The sequence below is a fragment of the Chiloscyllium plagiosum genome, chromosome 10, assembly GCF_004010195.1.
Source record: "Chiloscyllium plagiosum isolate BGI_BamShark_2017 chromosome 10, ASM401019v2, whole genome shotgun sequence".
NCBI lineage: Eukaryota > Metazoa > Chordata > Chondrichthyes > Orectolobiformes > Hemiscylliidae > Chiloscyllium > Chiloscyllium plagiosum.
The window spans coordinates 64,008,030-64,031,501 of NC_057719.1; the positions used below are offsets into that span (position 1 = coordinate 64,008,030).

The window sequence follows — 23,472 nt, forward strand, 5'->3', positions numbered from 1 at the left end:
TTATGAACTGCTTTGAAGGTCTGCTATGAGAAATCCGTAGCATAAATTGTTGGCAAACGCTACAGAGGACATGAAGAAACGATTTACATAGCAACATGTGGTTTGGATTTCACTTCTTGAAGTATGATAGAAGTAGATTCATTGATAACTTTAAAAGGAATATACAAAGGTTTAAAAAACACACTATGAGAAAATAATAGGAGTTGGACTAGCTAGATAGTTCTGTCATAGAACTGCCATGGCATGACTGTTTTCTCTCTGCATCATTCCATGATTCTGACAAATGTGAAAATTATTTTAGGACTGAGCTAAGGAGAGGTCTCTTCATTTGGAGAGTAGTGACCTTACGAAATTGGGGCCAAATCACTACACATGTACATATTCCCTAAGATTTTGTTGTTTCTATGAAAGTAATCAATATAGCAATGTCAAATCATTAAAACAGTTGCTGATGTTGTATAACCAAAGAATAACATCTACTTCCATAGTCCAATAAAGGAGAGAAACCTAAATGTAATTTCAGTGCCATCAAACAGAGTTGCACAATTGGGCTATTTACAGAGGAACCTCGATTATCTGAACGAGATGAGTGGGTACCATTTCGTTCGGTTAATCGATTAAATGCCTTTCCTCAGGGGCTCGGAATTTTTTGTCTGCTCCCCATTCAGGAGACGAGGCAGCACACCGCATGTAAACAAAAGACGCGGTCAGTGTTGGAAACACGTCTTTGATGTAATGTTTCTATTGGGGCCTCGAGATATCCTTTGGGTAATCCGATATTCGGATAATTGATATTCCTCTGTATATCTCTAAATGTTACCAATTAGTTTCAGTAATTAGAAAGTTCTGAATGTATATTTAAATTAATAATTTATACTGTTTCAAGCAGTATAGTATTCAGATAAAATTGTACCATATTACAACATTAAAAACACTGGGTCTCTGGTTACAGACAAGTCTGGTTTGCGAACAGATTCTGTCTTTGAGTACACTCCACAAGTGGATTTATATGCAAGTCAAGCCATGGTACAAGCCAATACAAAATAGCCATTCACAAGTACAAGGAAATGCTTGCATGTTGGATCTTTAAAATTAATATTAATGCACCCCTGTATGGGATCACATTTGGAAGTACATATATTCATAAGTCAGGCATTCGTAAATCAGGAACCACCTGTGTATATCAGAAAGACTAAAAGTTCTCTTTGTAAATTTTTTAATGTTTTTCAAAATAATTGTCATAAAAATAACTAGTTTGAATACTGTGTCTGGAGAAGATGCTAGCCTCTGATCAGACACTTTTGAATTTGAAATTTAATTTATCTGACAGCATATATAATCAGTCTCACCTGTACAATGGGGCTTGGATCACTCAATGCAGCACAACTTAAAAGCAAGTTGCTTATAAATTGGTTTATAAATATAAAATTAAATAATATTTTGTTAAATATTCTTGGCATGCCCACTGTTGGTGCCCTAGAATTCAGAAATTTAAAGCTTTCTTTACTTTTTGCAGAGAAATAGTTACATTGTTTACCTCTTAAGTCAAGATGAGAAATCTTGCTTCATTTATCTGCTTGTGAAAGTCATTTACAGTGTTCCAAATTGTAATTCTCTATTCTGACTGCACATGTGCAAAGAATTTCTAGTTGGTACTTGGAAATCTGATAAAGTTTGATTTTTTTTTTGTAATGTTGCTAAAATTTGCATTAGATTTTTTTTTGTTGTAACAGATCTAACATTACAACACTTGAAGATTAGGGGCCAGCACTGTGGCTCAATGGTTAGCACTGTTGCGCCTCGGTGGCAGGGACCAGGGTTTGATACCAGACTCTGGCAACTGTCTGTGTGGAAATTGCACGTTCTCACTGTGTCTGCGTGGGTTTCCTCCAAGTGCTCTGGTTTCCTCCATAGTCCAAAGCTGTGCAGGTTTGGTAGATTGGCCATGCTAAATTGCCCACTGTATCCAGGGATGTGCCGGCTATGTGTGCTAACCATGGGAAATGCAGGTTTAGAGGGGTGGGTCTGGGTGGGATGCTGTTCAGAGGGTTGGTGTGGACTCAATGGGCTAAATGGCCTGCTTCCACACTGTAGGGATTCTATGATTCCAAACTCAGATATTGAAGCGGGAAGAGGGTAAGGTGTAATTTTTAGTAATTCTTAACGCATGAAATGAGAAGGACCCTTTTTAATTTTGTAGTGCAGATGATTGTAGCAACATTTTGAAATTGATTGATAGTTTTGTTAATGTTTACTGTGCAGATTTTACCATTCAATAGCATTTCAAATAAAATTGTCCAAGTTAAGGTAGCAAACTTACTACCTAGGAGGATTTTCACAATTTGGTTGTTTTAATTTGTAGTTTAGTATATTATACAGGCACACATTTCACTCAAACAAACTACCTACATATTTAAAAGATAAATCACTGAAGTCCTTCCAGAGTTTTAGGGCGCGCTCTCATTAGGGAGAGCGCGCCCTAAACTGGTCACAGTTTAACTTGTGGGTCACCATGCTTCCAGTGAAGGACTCCATAGAAGAGTCCTTTTGAGGTAACCTCATCAAGTGCAGGAATTGAACCATGCTGATGGAGTCATGGTATTACAAACCAGCTATCCAGCCAACTAAGCTAATCAGTCTTTAAGACTCACTATGTTATAGGTTGTCTACTTTTCTGTTCAAGTACTGCATTTTGATGTTTAGAAATTAGGATATTTTAGTTTAGCCTTCCATTACCTTAATTGCAGTGATATATCAGTTGTTTTATTCTGACTCCTACTCCAGTTTACCCTTCAAATGAGTGATGCAGCACCTAAACAGCGGCTTAGATTAGGGTGCATTGATAAATTACTCTACTGATTATTTGTTAAAATGTTGTAATGTTTTGCCAAAACCTCATTTTAGTATTTTTCCAAGCATGAGTCGACGCATACAGTCACATTAATTTGAAGATATTTGGATGCCACTTCTACCCTTCATTCTTCTTATCCCAGAGGTTTCTTTAATTTATATTTTATCCCCATCTAGTGGCTTTATTGAGAAGTTTCATGTTGCCATATAATTCAGGTTTTCCCCGCACCCACTCTTTGCCACTCTCTGTGCTGAAGGTCTGCTGTTGATGCCTCACACTCAGATTTAGTCGTCTTGGCATTGACATTTATGCACAAAACTTTTTATGCAATGCTCCTGATTAATAGGGTAAAGTCTTAGCTGCATAGTTGGATAACTGGTGTCAGAGTTGCAAAGAACTCTGGTTAATGTTTCAGGTCCAGTGACATCTCTTCAGAACTGGTTCAAACCATTCCACACATTCTGCCATACCTGCTGAATTTTTACAACGATTTCTATTTTTGTTCATGATTTCTAGAATCGCAGTTCTTTCAGCTTTTTGTTTAGTGTTATTATAGCTGAGCTGTTTAGTTTTGTTTGGAAAGGTGTGGCAGACAGCTCTTGCCAGTAGTTTCTCATGTACTTGCTGCCCTTGACCTCCTAGATGGTAGTGATCGTGAATTTAAAGGTGTTGCCTCAGGAAGTTTGGTGTGTTACTGCAGTGCAGCTTGTACATGGTGCATATTGCTGCTACTGTGCATCGATGGCAAAGGGAGTGAATGTTTGAGGATGTGCTGCCAATCAAATGACTGCATCAGTCTGGATAGTATCAAGCATCTTGAGTGCTGTTGGACTATATTCAAGGAAAGTAAGATATATTCCATCACATCCTGTCTTCTGCCTCGTTGATGGTAAAAAGACTTTGGGAAGTCAGAAAGGGAATTGCCCTTTGCCAGATCCATTGCCTCTGAGCTGTTCTTGTAGCCACAGTATTTAGCAGCCCTGTTTCTGCTTAATGTCAAGGGTGATCATTATATTGTCTCTTGTTGGAGATGTACCTTGATGTTTTCGGCTCTAACCATATTGTTCAGGTCTTGCCAGTTTTGGAAATTGATTGCTTCAGTATCTGAGGAGTTGCAAATTATACAGTCATCAGCAGACATTCCTGTCTGATCTTATGATGGAACAAAGCTCATTGTTGAAGATGCTTGGGCCTCGTACACCACCCTGAAGAACTTGAGGGCTCTTTTAGCATAATGGTAACATCCCTACCTTGGAGCCAAGAGGTCTGGGTTCATGTCCCACCTGCTCCACAGGTGTGTAACAATGTCTCCAAACATTAGAAAATATCAACTCTGATGTACTCCTGCATAAATGTCTGGAGCTCAGATGACTGCGTTCCAGTGACCACAAATATGTTTGTTTATTTCTGTACTAGATGTGACTCCAACTAACAGATATACACAGATACCTCAAATACTCCTTGACTAGTTTTGCTTTACTTATTAGTTTGGCTGGTTGTCTGGCTGGCTTGTTACGCAGAGTGACTACGACATTTTGTGTTAAACTCTTGTATTAGCTGAGGATACCATTCAAGGTCCCACTTTCTCAACCTTGCTCTTTACCTGAAGCATGGTTAAATTCACCACCGGTTTTGTCTCCTCTTTCTGTCTCAGCAAGCAGCCCTAAGGTTCCTTTGCCTTTTTTTTGTTTGTCAAGGCTGCCTTGATGTAAAGATTGGTCACATGCAGCCTTGACTTCAAAGGCTGTCACTGTATCCTTGCCTGTAGTGTTCAGTTCTTTTGTCCATGTTTGAACCAACACTGTATTGTGCTTTGGAGCTGTGGCCCTGGCAAGCCCAAACTGAGCATTAGTGAGCAATTTATTGTCAAATAAGTACTGCTGATAGCACTGTTCGTGGTCCTTTCCATCGCCTTATTGATCAAATGTAGACTGATGGGGCGGTAAATGACTCTGTTTGATTTGTCCTCCTTTTTTTGTATCTAAGACTTAGCTGAGCAATTCTTCAAAATATTAGGTAGATGCACGTAATGTAGAACAGCTTGGCAAGTTCAGGAGCACATCTTTAGTAGTATTGCCAAAATGTTGTCAGGACCCATAACATTTCCAGTATCCAATATTTCGGCCGTTTCTTGCTAGCGTGCAGTGAACCAAATTGACTGAAGACAGAATCTGGGCACATCCGGGCAAGTGCAAGATAAATTGGTTTCAGCCTTATCTTTTTGCACTGATGTGCTGATCCACCCACTCGAAGGATGGGGACTTAGTGGAGTCACCTTCTCCATGAGTTGTTTAATTGTCCATCAACCTTCATAACTAGATATGGCAGGAATGCAGAACTTAAATCTAATCTCTTGACTGCGGAATTGTTAATCTCTGAGTAGCAATTGTTGCTTATGCTGTTGGTCATGCATGTACTCCTGTCTTGTAACTTGGGGGGCAGTTGGCTGGATGGTAGCTTGCAATGCACAGGTTCAACTTGTGCATGGGCTGAGGTTACCATGAAGGCCACTCCTCAATTTCTCCCCTCACCTGAGGTGTGCTGACCCTCATTAAGCCACCACCAGTCATCTTCATGTAATGAGAGAGCAGCCCCATGATTTCTGAGACTGTGATGTCTTTACTGGGTGCTGCTCCTTGCATGTCTTCACTTTGCATTGAACCAGAATTGCTGCCCTGAATTGATAGTAGAGTGAGGGATCTGCCAGACTACAAGCTTATAGATTGCTTCAGTACATTTGTTGCTGCCAGTTTGTGAATGACTATCACCTGATGAAGGAGCGTCGCTCCGAAAGCTAGTGTGCTTCCAATTAAACCTGTTGGACTATAACCTAATGTTGTGTGATTTTTAATTTTGCACACCCCAGTCCAACACCGGCATCTCCAAATCAGTTTCTGAATGGCCAGTGTTGAGTTGCTCGATCTTTTCAAAGCCTATCCTGTTTAGCACAGTGATGCATCACACAGCATAATAGAGGTGTATCACCACTGTGAAGACAGTGGTTCATTTCCACAAAGACTGTATGATGGTCACATCTACCAATACTGTTAGGGACAGATGTGACTTCAGCAGGCAGATTGGAAAGGTCTGCGATCAAGTATGTTTTTACCTCTGGTTAATTTGTTCACTATCTGCCACAAAACCAGTATAGCCGCCAATGTTCATCCAGACTAGCCAATTTAATCAGCAATGTTGCTGCCAAACTCCACTCTTCATGGTGGTCATTTGGCTGGTTCCATCCAGAGTATATTCTGTGCACTTGCTGTCAGTTGTGCTTCCTCGAAACAGCTTAACACAGCAATACTGATTGTTGAGATGAGCAAGGGTATAGTAATAAGTAGGATGTTTCCTGGCTCATGTTTCACCTAAAGCCATGAGACTGAGGTCAGGAGTTCGTGTTGATGACTCCGGCAATTCTTTACCAACTGTATAAAATTGTGCTGCCACCTCTACTGACAGTGGAACAAAACACAACTAGAAATGCTGGTATTGTCTGGGATATTGTGTATAAGGTATTATTCCAAAATTGGTACTTGACTAATGTGAGACATTTCTCCTAATTGTGCCACAACCTCCAGTTGGTTGGTAAGGAGGACTTTGTAGCGTCAACAGGGTGAGTTTGCCATTGTAGTTTCTAATGTCAAAGGTCAACATCAGGTGTTCTATCTGGTTTCACTCGTTTGTCCGAGACATTTCGCAGCTTGATGCAACTGCTTGGCCTAAAACAACAGAAGTCTGAAGAAGTTTCATAACAGACTTGAAATATTAACCTTGTTTTTCTCTATGTAGAAGCTACCTGACCAATTGTGTCTTCAGCAGCTTCTGTTTTTGTTAGTATCTTGAGTTGATTTCTTTCCTCCCCTTCTGTGCACTGCTGTACCCCCACCCTGTACACACCACTATTACTGACAGCTGATTTATCAATAGTCTAGGCATTCAACCTGCCTGTCTAGTTCACCAAAACCTGAATAACTTGTGTTTTCTTTTTGTATTCCTGTAAAGGGAGCTACGGTACGTAATGACGTGGAATCTGTCATTATCAGTCGTATTGTGAAGGGTGGTGCTGCAGAGAAGAGTGGTGTATTGCACGAAGGGGATGAAGTCCTTGAAATAAATGGGATTGAGATTCGTGGGAAGGATGTTAATGAGGTGTTTGATTTGCTGGTATGTGATTTTTAAAAATACTTTCATTTTATTTTATAAATTTCTGTTGCTATTTTTCTGTCCATCTGATCCTTATGAAACACTGTGTGGTTTTCATGTTTCTGGTATTACAGAATTGCATTGACTGATATTTAGATGCAGCCCAGCATTTCTTTTTGTTATCCATATAGGCTGATATGCATGGTACACTGACGTTTGTGCTGATTCCCAGTCAGCAGACCAGGAATCCTCCTACCAAAGAGATGGTGGTAAGTAAGTAATGCTTCAAGCAATATTAGAAGGTACCCATAGTGATATAAGTTAACAATTGTTTGACCATATCTTGTAGATTTAGCAGATTAACTTCAATTTCATCAAAATAATTTTAGTATTTATTTTCCCCAATCAGTCCCATATGTCAACTTTTTCAAATTAAACAGATTGAACACTGAGTAAGTGCTTTGTTTGGGCAAGGTGAAATGGGTTTCTCCCTCTACTGGTCAGGGGATTCAAAATTAGAGATTTTTTGTGGCATTATGGTGAGTTATCAGTACCAAGGTTGAAGCCTCTCTTTTAATGAAAAACTGGAGATTAGGTTGTCTTTATCCATAGAAAATTGTTCACTGATTAAGTCAAAAGTTTCAAAGCCCTGTAATATATGTACTGATATTTTGTTTTTTTAAAGTTGCATTGATGGATTAGGGTTCAGTGCAATTCAGTGTCCAGTATGTTAAAATCATAAGTATAATCTGTATGGTATATGTGCTTGCAGCGAGCTAATAAACAAAATTTCCATTGTCGTGGAGCATGCTCATAATTCTGAAGGGTCAGTGGACCCAAGACATGAGCTCTGATTTCTCTCAACGAATGTTACCAGACCTACTGAGATTTTTTTTTGTTCTAATAATTTAGTTTATTATGTTTTGTCGTGTGAACTGCTATCAAACCCTGAGTGAAAAGTGCTATGAAAGGGCCAAGAGCTTCCCACTTTTAAACTGAAAAGTAAATTCTAGGAGCTGTCAGGCAAACTGGTTAGAGATCTCGTTTTCCAAGTTTTGAATTCATTGTGGTGATGGGAGTGGATGAGAGAAGAAAAGATTGCTTTTAAACTTTTTTAAAAAAGGAAAATCTGCACGTTTTTATTAATAGCAACTATTCCTTCAGGTACATGTGAAAGCGCATTTTGATTACGACCCCTCAGATGATCCTTATATTCCCTGTCGCGAGCTGGGGTTGTCTTTCCAGAAAGGAGATGTGCTTCATGTCATAAGTCAAGAAGACCCAAACTGGTGGCAAGCTTACAGAGATGGTGATGAAGACAATCAGCCATTAGCTGGACTTGTTCCAGGTAAGACATGAGTACACAGCGACGATTTTTGAACTACAAGTAGTTCTGGGATAACGGAAGTTTCGGTGGCATGATTCGACTATGCTGTCGTTGAAGAATTAGGGAGCAGTATTTTGAAGAACGCTTTCCTCCATTGATAATAGTGTGATTTCCAGTGGGGATCAATTCGCGTGCTTTGTACTGCACATGCACCCATGTGCACACCAAAATCTCTGCACCATTCTGCACACAAGCTGTTCTGTGCGTGAATCAATGTCCTTGCTGTTCTGCACATGCACCAGTGTCCACATGTGCAATGTCGGTGCAAGGCTTCATGCCATCCTGTACATGCACGATGTCAGCTGCCAGCAGAGCAGCTTTTTGTGAGCAATACTCGACAGAGAGCAGCTTTCTTACATTTTTTTACATGTACTGTGTTAAATTTACTTTTGTTTCGTTAATAATATGATTTCAACCTTCATTCAGGCTGTACTATACTTTGTGTTAGGCGTTTGGGTGAGTTTTTGAGTGATTGTGAATGAGGTTTTCTTTTTTGCTGGTCCGCCCCTAGCCCCACTTTTTCCATTGGCCCCATTATTTCTATTAAGCAAGTGTTTTGCTGGACTGCAACTCAGGTGTTATAGGAGAACTACCTGTATATGCTACATTTGTGCATCTCGGTTGTGAAAAGAGGTCCATGCCATATGTGACTAAAGGACAATTACTGCAAAACAGTCAGCTTTTGTCTGTGTTTTACATGCTTTTGTTAAAATGCTATTTTGTGAAATCAAAGTGAAAGGTTAATTCTACAGCTGGTATACAATTGGCTGTTCCAAAACTCAATCTAACCTCGAGTGAAGTAATGCTCATGCTAGAAATAGAATGCAAAATCGGAAAAATGCTGGAAATACAGGTCTGAAGAATGAAGCAGAATTAACATTTTAGTTGGTTGACTTTTTTCTGCCAATGTAATATCTATTCAATATAAACTTCATTGGTAAGTTGTTTTTTAAAAAATATTCTGCTGTTCAACTGAGATGCATGTATACATGAGCATTTGTAAATTTTGCCAGCAATGAAGAACATATTTTTGTATTTTTTTCCCAGAGAGACATGAAATTTAATCATAAATCATAAAAACCTTCTTGCTATATTGCCAGTAAAGCTTAAGGCCAGCTCTCAGCCCAATAATTCATTTTTTGAATGAGAATTGCAGAGCGTCGCGTAAACTGTCTCGGATCTGTAGTTTGGTTTTATTTTGAATAGATTTAGTATTATTCAGTCTGAAATTGCTTATACATCTTGTTTAAATGCCAAACATTTTATTATGAAATATAATGGGTTGTATAATTGCATCCCTTGTCTTGAAACCTGATACAACAAAGAAGCTCTGTTTTGTTGGTAACCTTTCTCAAAAATACAAATTCTGATTTGTCAGCTTTGTTAGAAATAGATGTTTTGAGTTTTGTAGTATCTTCACGGGTCGAACAGCACAAATAATTTTTTCCTGATAATGTTTAAAAAGATTAAATTCATCTTTAATCTAGCTTGCAGCCAAGTATCTTACTTTTTACAGTAATCTTTTTCCTTTGTATATAAATAGGGAAAAGCTTCCAGCAACAAAGAGAAGCCATGAAACAAACCATTGAGGAAGACAAAGAGCCAGAGAAATCAGGTTAGAAGTAACTTAAATTCAAAGTCATGTTAGTGTAACTTTAAAATGTAAACAAATGAAATGAAAATTGGGAATACAGAATGGTCATAAAATGTATTTGTGTTATACTGTTGCCCATACTTTGTCTGACAGGGAAAAAAATATATAATTCAAGTAACACCATGATTAGCTAGTTGGTCTTGCATAGCAAAGATCCAGATATGGATTCCAGCTCGACTGTGTTCCTTTAAAGTGGCAATTGTATACATTTTTTTTCTGATTAGTGGCTGGGCCACTAGTTAATGGTCACAGCATTTGGACAGGAAGACATGTTTGTACAAACTGTACGCTGGAGCACATATGGAACAATCAGTGCTAGAAAGTAACCAACATGAGAGAACGCAAATGTGTCAGAATCTCCCAAATCCATTCACAACACCTTGTTTAACCGAAGAATTTTGAATTCATCAGGGGAACATTTTCGTGATTTTAAAATAATGCTAGAAAAAAAAACTTCCTGCATGTCTTTGATAAGTAACTTTGTTCCAAAGTCTGTCTTCATTTTAGGCTGTACATGGAAGATAAATGCTTCAGTGCATTTTAAAACTACTTAGCCATTGATTAATTGGTTATTCTAAGATTTTTGCAATTAAACTGCTCATCATTTACAAATTCATGAAGTCCAGCTGCCTAGTAATGCAGAAAATGAATTTGGATGGTACAGCGATGTACAGTTTTCAAAATTAATTCAGCTTCAGCACAAATAGTTGAGAATTTTTGTGTAATATGTTGTTAAGCAGCTATGAAACTGAACGGCTCTTAGGATTGTCGCTCGTTATGGTTTCTGTTTTAGATTGCCTTGTACATGTTGACTGCTAATTGGGTAGATACCAGTGAGGCATTCAGAGAATTACTTAAGTTTTAAAAATACAGCTTGGCAGGCTGTTTAAAGATTGAAGCTGTTGCTACCTTAAATGGAGTTTTTTTCATAAGTCAAAAGTCGTTAAGTGTTGAATGTTATGATGGCATGCTGAATAAAGCAATTTATATTACAAAAATAAGGGACTTTGTTTCATTAAAGGTAAACAAATATTACTTTAGTTGGTGTCCATTAAATCATAGTATATTGTAATATTCTAATTTATTATACAGCATTTGGTGTCCCAATTTAGTTACAAGTCATTATTAAATTATGAATCTGAAGTTTAGCTGCGTTATAAAGATAAGAACTGAAAAATGTGTTGCTGGAAAAGCGCATCAGGTCAGGCAGCATCAAAGGAGCAGGAGAATCGAAGTTTCGGGCATAAGGAAACGTCGGTTCTCCTGCTCCTTTGCTGCCTGACCTGCTGTGCTTTTCTAGCAACACATTTTTCAGCTCTGATCTCCAGCAGCTGCAGTCCTCACTTTCTCCTATAAAGATAAGAAATCAACCATTAAACATTTTGAAGTTGGTTTAATTTCAAATATCAATAAAGGTTAACAAAAGGCATTGGAATCCTGAACTTTCAAATGATTGCTGTGTTGTTGCTATTACAGCAGACTCTGAAAGTTATGGTATCCTGTTTGCGATGTAATTATTTTTCAGGCAGTTTGGAAAGAACCCTGAATGAATCAAAAATACTGTATAATCAGTACCTGGCAAACGGTTACAGGTAATTAGTAAACAAAAAGGCATGACTTCATGTATTTCATGCAGCAAATTCTGATCATCTGGAATACAGTGCTATAAAGGGTGGTAGAAGTAGATTCAGCAGTAATTTTCAAAAGGAATTGAATAAATTAAGGACTATAATTTAGAGGTTGAAAATTAAACTCTCATAGCTTTTTGAAAGAGAAACTCAGCAGCTTTGGTAGCATCTGTGAGAAGATAACAGGGTTAACATTTCAGATTGAAGTCAGAAGTTTCACAACACCAGGTTATAGATTTATTTGAAATCGCAAGCTTTTGGAGCACAGCCCCTTTGTCAGGTAAAGTGAGAGAGAAGAGCACACAGATGAGTTTATAGGCAGAGATCAAGGGCAGAGAGATCAAAAGATCTCTCATCTGGTGAGAGTGGAATGTCAGATAATAAGTCTCCAAGTGACCAAGAGTTTTAGATGGTGAGTAAAGTATCAACAGCTAAATAACTAGCCAAGGGATGACCTATAATCTGATTGAGGTAGAGAGATAATTACAAAAACTTAAAATTAAAATGGGAACTAAACAACTGGAATAACTTAATAGTATAAGAGTCACATGCTGAGGATCTAACTGAAGTAATAACTGTATAAACAAATTAAAATAGAGAGAACAAATCATTTTATCAAGGTGATGGTATCAAAACAGGATAATAAGGAAGATTTTACAAATTCAGAAGTGTAGTGGGGTCACATGTAGCGCGACATGACCCCAAGATCACAAGGCAATCATCACGGGTACGGAAGTTGGCTATCGGTTTCTGCTTGGCAATTCTGCAATGTGTATTTCAATGTCCACTTGGAGGACGCTTATCCGAAGATTAGTGTTCCCTGACTGAGAGGAAACGTTCCTGTCTGGAGGTTTGTTGCATAGGTATCCATTCATCTGTTGTCATAGCATCTGCATGGTCTCGCCAGTATACTATGCCTTGGACATCCTTGCCTCCAGTGTATGAGATAGACAACATTGGCAAGTTGTAGTTTGGAAATCCTAGCTACTAACCGAGCAGATGAAGAGTCACTGGACTTCTGCCAAACCAGCTGAATTTCTCCAGGAATTTCTGTTTTTATTTGAGATCTCCAGTATCTACAGTTCTTTATTTAACTTGAGCTTTTTGAAAGTGTCAGCTCGGGCACTTTGGTTAAAATAATGAGAATTTTTTTATTCGAACCTTGTCCACTCTTTACACTGTGTAGTATGTTTTCTGTTTAAAAGTTAGTCTTGCAATTTATTTTAAATACTTGGTACAGAATGACATCAGGCCTAACATTTTTTAATTTTAGGTAAACTTTGGTGTGCTAAGAAAAATAAGAAGAAGCGGAAGAAGGTGCTATACAATGCAAATCGAAATGATGGTATGTATAAGAAATATGGCTCATTTTAATATATGGATCTTGATTTCATGAAATGTAACCACCATGGTGCAGCATTTGCTAAAAGCATACTAACTTATGACTGAAGCTTAGTGAGTTTTGCATTGAAATGTGGTCAGGATGTTTCAACATGTCAAAAGTCTTTTCATGTGACAATTAATCTGCTCATTACCGATGTTCCTTACATTTTAAAACAAAATGTCAGTGGAAGTGATTGACATCCATCTTCAGCTCTACTGGAACAGACTCAGTTATTAAAAAAATGGGTCAGGCCCTTTGTCTCAACTGACTGCTCATGCTGGCCACTCTATACTGCCCAGTGTATGCCAAGGCAATAGTTAGTTCCATTGCTGCTAGGGGAGAAAGGGCCCAGTTCAAATTGCTGAAAATTGGAATGAGATGACAGAGCAAAAGGGTTAATTTGTATAATGATGCAATACTAGTGGCAAAGGGAAACTATGTAAAGAAAAGCAACAAAGAGAGAAGTATTAGGAATTTTAGGAAAGTTGCTAAAAACTGACATACTGTAGGAATGAACAGAAGTACTATGAAGCAAACACGTTAACTTTTTAATGTAAAATTCAAAATGTTCGAAGGGTAGCCGAGGGAGTGTTGCTGAACAAAGTGTTGCAGGTTCACAGTTCCTTGAAAGTGGAGTCGCAAGTAGATGGGATAGTGAAGAAGGCATTTGGTATCCTTTCTTTTATTGGTCAGAGTATTGAATACAGGAATTGGGAGGTCATGTTGTGGCTGTACAGGACATTGGTTAGGCCACTATTGAATATTGCGTGCAATTCTGGTCTCCTTCCTATCGGAACGATGTTGTCAAACTTGGAAGGGATCAGAAAAGCTGTACAAGGATGTTGCCAGGGTTGGAGGATTTGAGCTATAGGGAGAGGCTGAACATGCTGGGGCTGTTTTCCCTGGAGCATCGGAGGCTGAGGGGTGACCTTATAGAGGTTTACAAAATTGAGGGGCATGGATAGGGTAAATAGGCAAAGTCTTTTCCCTGGGGACAAGGAGTCCAGAACTAGAGGGCATAGGTTGAGGGTGAGAGGGGAAAAATATGAAAGAGACCTAAGGGGCACCTTTTTCACAGATGGTGGTACGTGTGTGGAATGAGCTGCCAGAGGAAGTGGTGCTGGAGGCTGCTACAATTGCAACATTTTAAGAAACATTTGGATGGGTATATGAATAGGAAGGGTTCGGAGGGATATGGGCTGGGCAGGTGGGACTCGATTGGGTTGGGATATCTGGTCGGCTTGGACGGGTTGGACCGAAGGGTCTGTTTCCATGCTGTACATCTCTGACTCTATGTATGTATATTAAGTTATAGTCCAGCAGGTTTAATTGGAAGCGCACTAGCTTTTGGAGCAACGCTCCTTCATCAGGTGATAGACTATCACCTGATGAAGGAGCATTGCTCCAAAAGCTAGTGTGCTTCCAATTAAACCTGTTGGACTATAACCTGGTGTTGTGTGATTTTTAACTTTGTACACCCCAGTCCAATACCGGCATCTCCAAATTATGTATATTAAGATTTCTGTGTTTCCCCCTTAGCGGTTTCTTGTACTTTCAGCTGCCCCCTCAAAGCCCTTTCCGTTTGCTTCCCCATTTTTTGTGTATGCCTTTGAAGGTCATCAAAGAAAAATTGGATAGGTGTAGATATAAATAGCGTATCTGATTTAATCTTTGTGAATGACTGTTGTATTTCTGTTTTCCACCAACAGACTATGACAACGATGAGATCTTGACCTATGAAGAAATGTCACTATATCACCAACCTGCAAGCAGAAAAAGGCCAATTGTTTTGATTGGTCCCCCAAACTGTGGTCAGAATGAACTGCGACAGAAACTGATGGAAAGAGAGGTTGATCGTTTTGCTCTAGCAGTACCTCGTAAGTTATCTGAACCATCTAGCTTTAACTATGTTCAATAGTATGTTTTCTGTCTCACTCATTTCTTTACATTTGTAGATACAACACGACCTATGAGAGATGAAGAAGTAAATGGGCGAGATTACCTTTTTGTGTCACGGCAGTTTTTTGAAGCAGACATGGCAACTAACAAATTCATCGAACATGGGGAATATGAAAAGAACCTTTATGGCACCAGTATTGATTCAGTGCGACAAGTGATCAACTCTGGAAAAATATGCCTGTTAAATTTACATACCCAGGTAAGCTGCTAAAGTACAAGTTATGAAAGCAAAATATTATAGAAATCTGAAAATCAGAAAATGCTGCAAATAATCCTAGGTCTGGCAGTATTTATGAAAAGAGATTTAACATTTTGGATTTATGAGCATTTGTCTAAACTTGCAAAAGTTAGATATATTATTTGGATAAAAAGATTTTTGTCAACATTTAAGTAGGAGACAAATGGAATATTTTTAATGCTAGGTATTTGACAGTTAAGTAATAACAGGTCAACTACAATTCCTCAGTGAATTAATAAAGTGAAATGAAGAGACAAAATGACTTGTACAAATCAAGCGAGGGGAAGGAGAAGAGGTTCATTGTCACAAGTGTAGATTGTATAAAAACATGAAAAGATAATGAACAGCTGATCGAGCCAGAGCCCAAGGTAGAGTGGCTGAACACTTTAACTCCCCCTCCCATTCCGCCAAGGACATGCAGGTCCTTGGCCGCCTCCATCGCCAGACCTGGCCACACGACGGAAGGAGGAAGAGTGCCTCATCTTCCACCTAGGAACCCTCCAACCACATGGGATGAATGTAATTTTCTCCAGCTTCCTCATTTCCCCTCCCCCCACCTTATCTCAGTCCCAACCCCCAGATTCAGCACCATCCTCTTGACCTGCAATTTTTCCAGCACCACACTTTTCAACTCTGGTCTCCAGCATCTGCAGTCCTCACTTTCTCCTAGTTAGAGTGGCAGCATGAAACAGTTAAAAACAAAGCTTTCAGTTCTGCAAAAAAAAGTTTCGCCAGAAGAAGTGAGATTTAAAGATGAAAATAAGTTGGAATCTAATGATGGATGTAGGTTAGGAAATATTCTGAATGACATCTTCCCTTATTAATACTTTGGGTAAGTAGTGGACACCAATCCCTCTGAGGAGAGAAGAGAGAAGCAAAATTCAAGATTTTCATGTCCAGCACAAATTGACATAAATGACTTAAGTTGGTAATTATCCTCGAGTTTGAGCCTGGCAAAGAGATTAGTGAAATACTGCCAATCGTTCAAGGAACAGTGGACATGCAAGATGCTAGTAGCCTGCAAACAGTTTTCATACACCAAGTGAGGTTCAAAACAGAGAGAAAATTGTAGATCCTAGAATCTGTCCTCAATTCTGTAAAATAATGGAATGACTTTCAGGAGCTAACAAGAGGCAGAACCTCAGCAAAAGCTAATTCTTCATGTGAGTTGTCTGAGTCATGGGGAAGAATATAACAAGAAAACAGGTAGCTGCTAGGCACTGAGAGGTATGAGTCGGTAAAGTATAGCAGGTCAGGCAAATCCAAGGAGCAGGAGAAAAGGGGCTCAGAGTTAAATTTGAGGGTGGGGCTGAAGGGAGATAGATGGGAAAGCGCTAAGTAGATCCAGATAGTAGGTGATGGTGATAGGAGGGAAAATGGACAGGTGGGACAGTTCAAGAGGGAGGTGCTGTGTTGGAGGATCGGACCTGGGATGAAGTGGGGGAAGGGGAGTCATTATTGCTGTATGGTTTGAGGGTTTCAAGGCGGATGATCTGTTCTTCCTCCAGGCGTCAGGTGGCTTGGATTTGGCAGTGAAGGAGGCCCAGGACTTGCATGTCCTTGGTGGAGTGGGAGAGGGAGTTGAAGTTTTTGGCCATTGGGCGGTGGGGTTGTTTGGTCAGTGTGTCCCAGAGATGTTCCCTGAAACGTTCTGCGAGTTGGTGTCCTGTCACCCCTATGTAGGGGAGATCACATTTGAGAGCAACAGACATAGTACATGAGGTGATTGGATGTGCAGGAAAATCTCTACCTGATATGGAAGGATCCTTTGGGGCCTTGGATGGAGGTGACGGGGGAGGTGTGAGTGCAGGCTTTACACCACTTGTTGTGCAAGGTAAGATGCAGGGAGTGGAGGGTGGTTTTGTGGGGGACGTAGACCTAACTAGGAAGTCCCAGAGGGAATGGTCTCTGTAGAATGCTGATAGAGGTGGGGAGGGGCTTTTATCTTTGGTGTTGGGGTCTGATTGTAGGTGACAGATGGCGGAGGATGATGCGCTATATATGGAGGTTAGTGGAAGCTGAGGACTGGGGGTGTTCTATTCTCGTGCAGTTGGAGAGGTGGGTTCAAGGATGGAGATGTGGGAAATGGAGGAGATTTGCTGGAGGACATTGTTGATCCTCTGGGAGGGGAAATTGCAGTCCTTGAAATAGGCCATCTGGGATGCCCTGGTGGGGAATTTTTCCTCCTGGGTGCAACTACGGTGGAGGCGGAGGAATTGGGAGTAAAAGATAGCACTTTTACAGGAATGGTGTGGAACGAGGTGTAATTCAGGTGGCTGTGGGAGTTGGCGAATTTGAAGTAGATGTCCATATTGAGTCGGTTGCCGGAGATAGAAACTGAGAGGATTAGTGGTGCTGGAAGAGCACAGCAGTTCAGGCAGCATCCGAGGAGCAGTAAAATTGACATTTTGGACAAAAGCCCTTAATCAGGAATACAGGCAGAGAGCCTGAAGGGTGGCTCTCTGCCTGTCTTCCTGATGAAGGGCTTTTGCCCGAAACGTCGATTTTACTGCTCCTCGGATGCTGCCTGAACTGCTGTGCTCTTCCAGCACCACTAATCCAGAATTTGGTTTCCAGCATCTGCAGTCATTGTTTTTACCATAGAGATCGAGAGGTCGAGGAAGGGAAGGGAGGTGTCCAAGATGGTCCAGGTGAACTTGTGGTCAAAGTGGAAGGTGTTTGTGAAGTTGATAAACTCCTTAACCTCATCATGGGAGCATAAGGTGGCGCCAATACAGTCATCAATTTAGCAGAGGACTGTTTCACATATCCAACAAAGAGACAGGCACAGCTGGGGTCCATAGCTACCCCTTTGGTCTGAAGGAAGTGGGAGGATTTGAAGGAGAAGTCGTTGAGGATGAGGACCAGTTTCAGCAATTGAATAAGTGTCAGTGGAGGGGTTCTGGTTGGGTTAGTGGGAGAGGAAGAAACAAGGCTTGGAGGCCTTCACCATGGCAGGCAGACATGTAGAGGGACTGAATGTCAGTGGTGAAGATGAGGTAATAGGGGCCAGGGAAACTAAAGTCATGGAGGGGGTGGAGCGCGTGGGTGGTGCACCGAATATGTGGGGAGTCCTGGACCAAAAGGGACAGGACGATGTCAATATAGGTTCGGTGGGGCAGGAGCAGGCAGAGATGTTGGATTGATTGGGGGATTAGTGTTTGTGAATTTTGGGTAAGCAGCGAAACTGGGTGGTGCAGGGCTCTAGAACTATGAGGTTGGAGGCTGTGGGTGGGAGATCCCCTGAAGTGAAGAGGTTGTGGATGGTCTGGGAGATGATGGTTTCGTGATGGGAGGTGAAGTTGTGATTGAGCGAGTAGTAGGAGGAGGAGGTGTCTGTGAGTTGGCACCTGGCTTCAGTGGTGTAGAGGTTGGTGCGCCAAACTACCATTCTTCTCTCTTTTTTTCCACCCCTCCAAGCTGTTTGTGGTGAGGTTGGAGTGGAGGGCTGCACTTTGTGAGGTTGGAATGCCTGAGAGGGATGGACAAGTTGAGGCGGTCAGCGTCACAGCGGCAGTTGGAGATAGAGGTCAAGGGCGAGTAACCGGCCAGCACGGATGAAGTACGTTGGAGGCAGGAGAAGGGGTCGTCTGAGAGTGGATGGGAGTGTGGTATGCAAGCTAATAAATGGAAGGACTCTAAAACTGTCCATGTGACACTCTGATTCAAAAAGGGAAAGAGACAAAAAGCAAATAACTCTAGCTAATTAGCCTAGTATCTATTGGAAAAGTATTGGAATCGATTATTACAGACATAATAGCAGAACATCTGCACAATCATGTTAGAATTGAGCAGTCAGCATGGTTTCATGAAAGGGAAATAGTGTCTGAGCTTTTTTAAGTAAGCCTCGACCAGAATGAATAGAGGGGAGCGAGCAGATAAGTTGTATTTTGACTTCCAGAAGGCATTCGACAAGGGTTAAGTCATAAGATGTGAACCCACAGTGTTGGAGGTAGTAATTTGGCATGGATAGAAAATTGGCTAATGGACAGAAAAGTGAATTGGGATTGGGGCTGCTTTTTCAGATTGGTGACTCATGTACAGTGGGGTTCCACAAGGGTCAGAGCTGGGAGTGCGCGCGTGTGTGTGTGTGGTCAGAGCTAGGAGTGTGTGTGTGTGTGGTCAGAGCTAGGAGTGTGTGTGTGTGTGTGGAAAGGCGGGTTATGAGAGGGATACAAACAAATTAGATAGGTTTTAGGTTATGTAAGTGGGCAAGGAGTTAGTAAGTGGAATATAATGTGGGAAAACATGTTGTTCCTTTTAGAAGGGAGAACAAAAGAACAATGTTATTGCAATGGAGAAAAAACTGCAGAAAGCTGCAACACAAAAGGATGTGTGGGTTCTTGTATATGAAACACAAAGCTTGCACATAGGTGCAGCAGGTAATCAGGAAGAATAATGGAATGTTGGCCCTTATTTCAAAATGGTTGATGTATAAGTGTAAGGAAGTCTTACAGCAACTGCACAAGGTGCTGGTGAGATCGCATCTGGAACACGGAGCATTTTTCGCCCCTTATTTGAGGAAACATGTTATTTCACCAGAGGCAGCTCAGAAGGTTCACTGGGATGATCCCTGATGTGAAGGATTGTCCGATGAGCAAAGGTTAAATAGGTTGAGACTCTACTTACTGGAGTTTAGAAGAATAAGAGGTGACCTCATTAAAATACACACAGGATTCTTAAAGGCTTGACACGGTGACTGCTGAGAGGATGTGTCCCCTTGTGGGGTAGTCTTGGACCAGAGGGCATAATCTCAGAATAAAGGGGTGACAATTTAAGACTGAGATGAGGAGGCACTTTTCAAAGGGTTTCGTACTTTGGAGCTTCTTGTTACGGAGAATTATTTCCCTTTCATGAAACCATGCTGACTGCTCAATTCTAACATGATTGTGCAGATGTTCTGCTATTATGTCTGTAATAATCGATTCCAATACTTTTCCAGTAGATACTAGGCTAATTAGCTAGAGTTACTTGCTTTTTGTCTCTTTTCCTTGTGTCTAATTAAGGGTGAAATAGATTATTATCAGTAAGGAAATCAAAAGTAATGGGGAAAATACAGGAAAACTGGTATAAGAAATGTCGGCTTATGCCCGAAACGTCGATTCTCCTGTTCCCTAGATGCTGCCTGACCTGCTGCGCTTTTCCAGCAACACATTTTCAGCTCTGATCTCCAGCATCTGCAGACCTCACTTTCTCCATAAGAAATGTCGTATCAGCCGTGATCTTATTGGTACGGGCTTGATGTGCTGAATGGTGACACCTGTTGTTATATGTTATGGTTTTATAATTTAAATAGTGGGGCTAGGATAAAGGGGGTTCAAAACTGTAGAGGACAACTTTTCAACATGAAGATTTTAATGCAGAGTTTAATGAACATTTTTGCATGGAGTTTCTGTGAAAAGGTTGATGATGTGAACCCTAGAATCTCACAAGTCGTAATTGGATGCAGCAGTGGAGCCGAACGTTGCATTGCTCTGGACTAATATGTTCAAATACGCTGAAAGGATTTCCTTAATTCATACATGTCTTGTACTCACCCGAAGTTCAGACAAAGCAGCCTACTAACAGACAGTCAAGCTGCACATCAATCCATTATTATTCTAAATGTGCTGCTATCCCACATTTGTTAATGTGTACTGCAGGTCATATCAGTAAATACATAGTTCCTTTAAAATAAACTTAGTCCAAAAGATAATTGTTACTATTTTAATGGCCAGGCAAGGAATGATAAATCAGCTGTCCTTTCAACTGTATCAGTAAGGAGCCAATTAACAACATTTTCTGAATGAAAGAGAAAGAAATTTTATTATTTGCTAACCATGAGCAAAGTAAATATGTTATGTCAAGGATATACATACAAGTGCCAAGGGGCATGCCATTTTAGTTGAGACTGCAGTTGTCTAATTGGTATCCTGAATCATATCCATCATGTTCTTGGTATTCTGATTTTCTTTTAATTGTTTCTTTCAATGCGCACTTTTTTTCCTTCCTGAGTGGCCAAGAGAGTTTTCTCCCACTGCTTCCAAATTTGTAGGCAAAAATCCATTGCCCTGCAGGTGGCTTTTGTGGCACTGTGATAGTTTCCCTACATTTGAGCTAGGAAACCCAGATTCAACTCCCTCCTGCTCTAGAGGTGTGTAATAGCATCTCCGCGTGAGTTTATTAATAAATATGTGTGTGTGTGTGTGTTTTGCTGGAAAAGCACAGCAGGTCAGGCAGCATCCGAGGAGCAGGAAAATTGATGTTTCAGGCAGGAGTCCTTCATCAGGAATCAGGACTCTAGCCCGAAACGTCGATTTTCCTCCTCGGCTGCTGCCTGACCTGCTGTGCTTTTCCAGCAACACACACTCTACTCTGATCTCCAGCATCTTCAGGTCTCACTGTCTCCTTATTAGTAAATATATCTATCTTATTACTAATAAGGCTTTTGTAGCACAGTAATAGTATCCCTAACTGAGCAGTTCTGAGGAAGGGTCACCAGACCAGAAACGTTAACTCTGATTTTTTTTCCCAGATACTGCCAGACCTACTGAGCTTTTTCAGCATCTTCTGTTGTTTTTTGAGTCAGGAGGCTTGGTTTCATGTCCCATCTGCTCCAGAATTACATCGTAATGTCTTTGAACAGATTGATTAGCCTTAAGTCTAACTGCCTATTTTACCAAAACTGGTTCCTTGAAAGGCAAACTGGTTTGTGTATTTCCATTTGAGTCAATTATTTCAAAGCTTGATAATTGCAAGTGATGTCTTTCATCTCCAATATGTGAAATATGTACAAGTGTAAACCAGAGTTAGAGACGAGAGCCGTTTCACACCTGATGAGTGGACTAGAGTTGGTGTCCTTTGATAAAATGTCGATCTCTGTTCACACAGTTTTGTTTATTCCAAATTTGATTTCACACAGCTTGGCGTAACCTGTATGGTCACTTATTGCTGTGGCCATTTTAAGTCAGTTCTTGTCCCAATTTGGAACCATTTAATCCATAAAATTCCAGGAATTGAAAACAGAATGAAAATTGTAAACCCCTAGTCTGTATTTTATATCCTCATGACACTCAACGTGCTGAAATAATTATGAAAAGAAATGTTCAGATGGATAGCTGCATGCAAGAATCTTTGAACCTAAATGTTTCATTTTGCTTTAACTTTACAAAACCCGTGAAAGTAGCCAGTGGCCTCCTTTAAGGTTGAAATACAGGAGTTTGATCACTTTGGTCACAGAAGCATTGACTAATTGTAGCACAGGAGTATAACACATTAATTAGGTAAAGAGCAAGGCCATTTGGCCCATCACGCTTGCTCTACAATTCATCAAGATCATTGGTGGTTTTTTGCTTTGAATTCCACATTCCTATCTACCTCTAACTTTTTTTGATTCTTCACCTAACAAGATTCTCTTCCCCTCCATATTAAAAATATTTAATAATCCTCCCTCCGATGCATTCTGGTGCACAACGTTCAAAAAAAGATAATCTTCTTAACTCTGTAAATGGGTGACCCCTAATTTTAAAACTGCACTTTCATGTCCACCTTATGAAAAGCGTTTAGAATTTTATATACTTGTCAGGTCACCCCTGCATTCCTCTACATCTCCGGGATGACAAGCTCTATATTTCCTTATAAGAAAATCCATTCATTCCAGGTATCAGGCTAATAAAGCTCTGAGTTGCCTCTAACATATTTGCATCCATCTTTAAATAAGAGGACCAATATAGTAGAGTACTTGAAATGTAGCCTTGTCTTCATAATTAAAGTATAATATCCTCCTTTTATATTCAATTCCTTTCAAAGTAAAGGATAGTATTCAGATAGCTGCCATAATTGCTTGCTACCCTTTTGTGATTCCTGCCTGAAGATCTATTCACTCTGCATCTTGAAATGTTGCAGTCATTCTTCATTTAGGTAATTCTCTGCTTTTTTTATTCTTGCATTTTCCCACCGTATGCTCCATCTTTCAAACCTTTTCCCCATCCACTAATTCAACCTGTCTATGTCAGTCAGCAATGTCTTCCTTATGAATCTTCAATCTTTTTCCTATTTGTTTTTGTCACTCAATTGGCCGCACTCCTTAACTTTTTTTTCATTACTCTGTAAGTTCCTTCTTAAAAAGCTATCCTATGTCTTGCTGAAAGTTGTAATTAAATTTGCAGCCTCCATACACACTGCCAGTGTGCTTCAGATCCCTAGCCCACAAAAACAAAGTTGCAAGTTAATGCATCTATGAAAACCCA

General features: G+C 40.2%; 1 protein-coding gene across 2 annotated transcripts in view; it reads left to right on the plus strand.

Annotated features, from left to right (window-relative positions):
* The window catches only part of pals1a (protein associated with LIN7 1, MAGUK family member a), a 113,620-nt gene that overhangs the window by 81,569 nt on the left and 8,579 nt on the right, over positions 1-23,472 (plus strand). For both annotated transcript variants that reach the window (XM_043697930.1, XM_043697931.1), the window contains 7 exons: positions 6,854-7,015; positions 7,186-7,263; positions 8,159-8,342; positions 9,925-9,996; positions 12,937-13,008; positions 14,757-14,924; positions 15,003-15,205. In XM_043697930.1, coding sequence (XP_043553865.1) covers positions 6,854-7,015; positions 7,186-7,263; positions 8,159-8,342; positions 9,925-9,996; positions 12,937-13,008; positions 14,757-14,924; positions 15,003-15,205 — 939 coding nt within the window. The remainder of the gene's footprint in view (positions 1-6,853; positions 7,016-7,185; positions 7,264-8,158; positions 8,343-9,924; positions 9,997-12,936; positions 13,009-14,756; positions 14,925-15,002; positions 15,206-23,472) is intronic.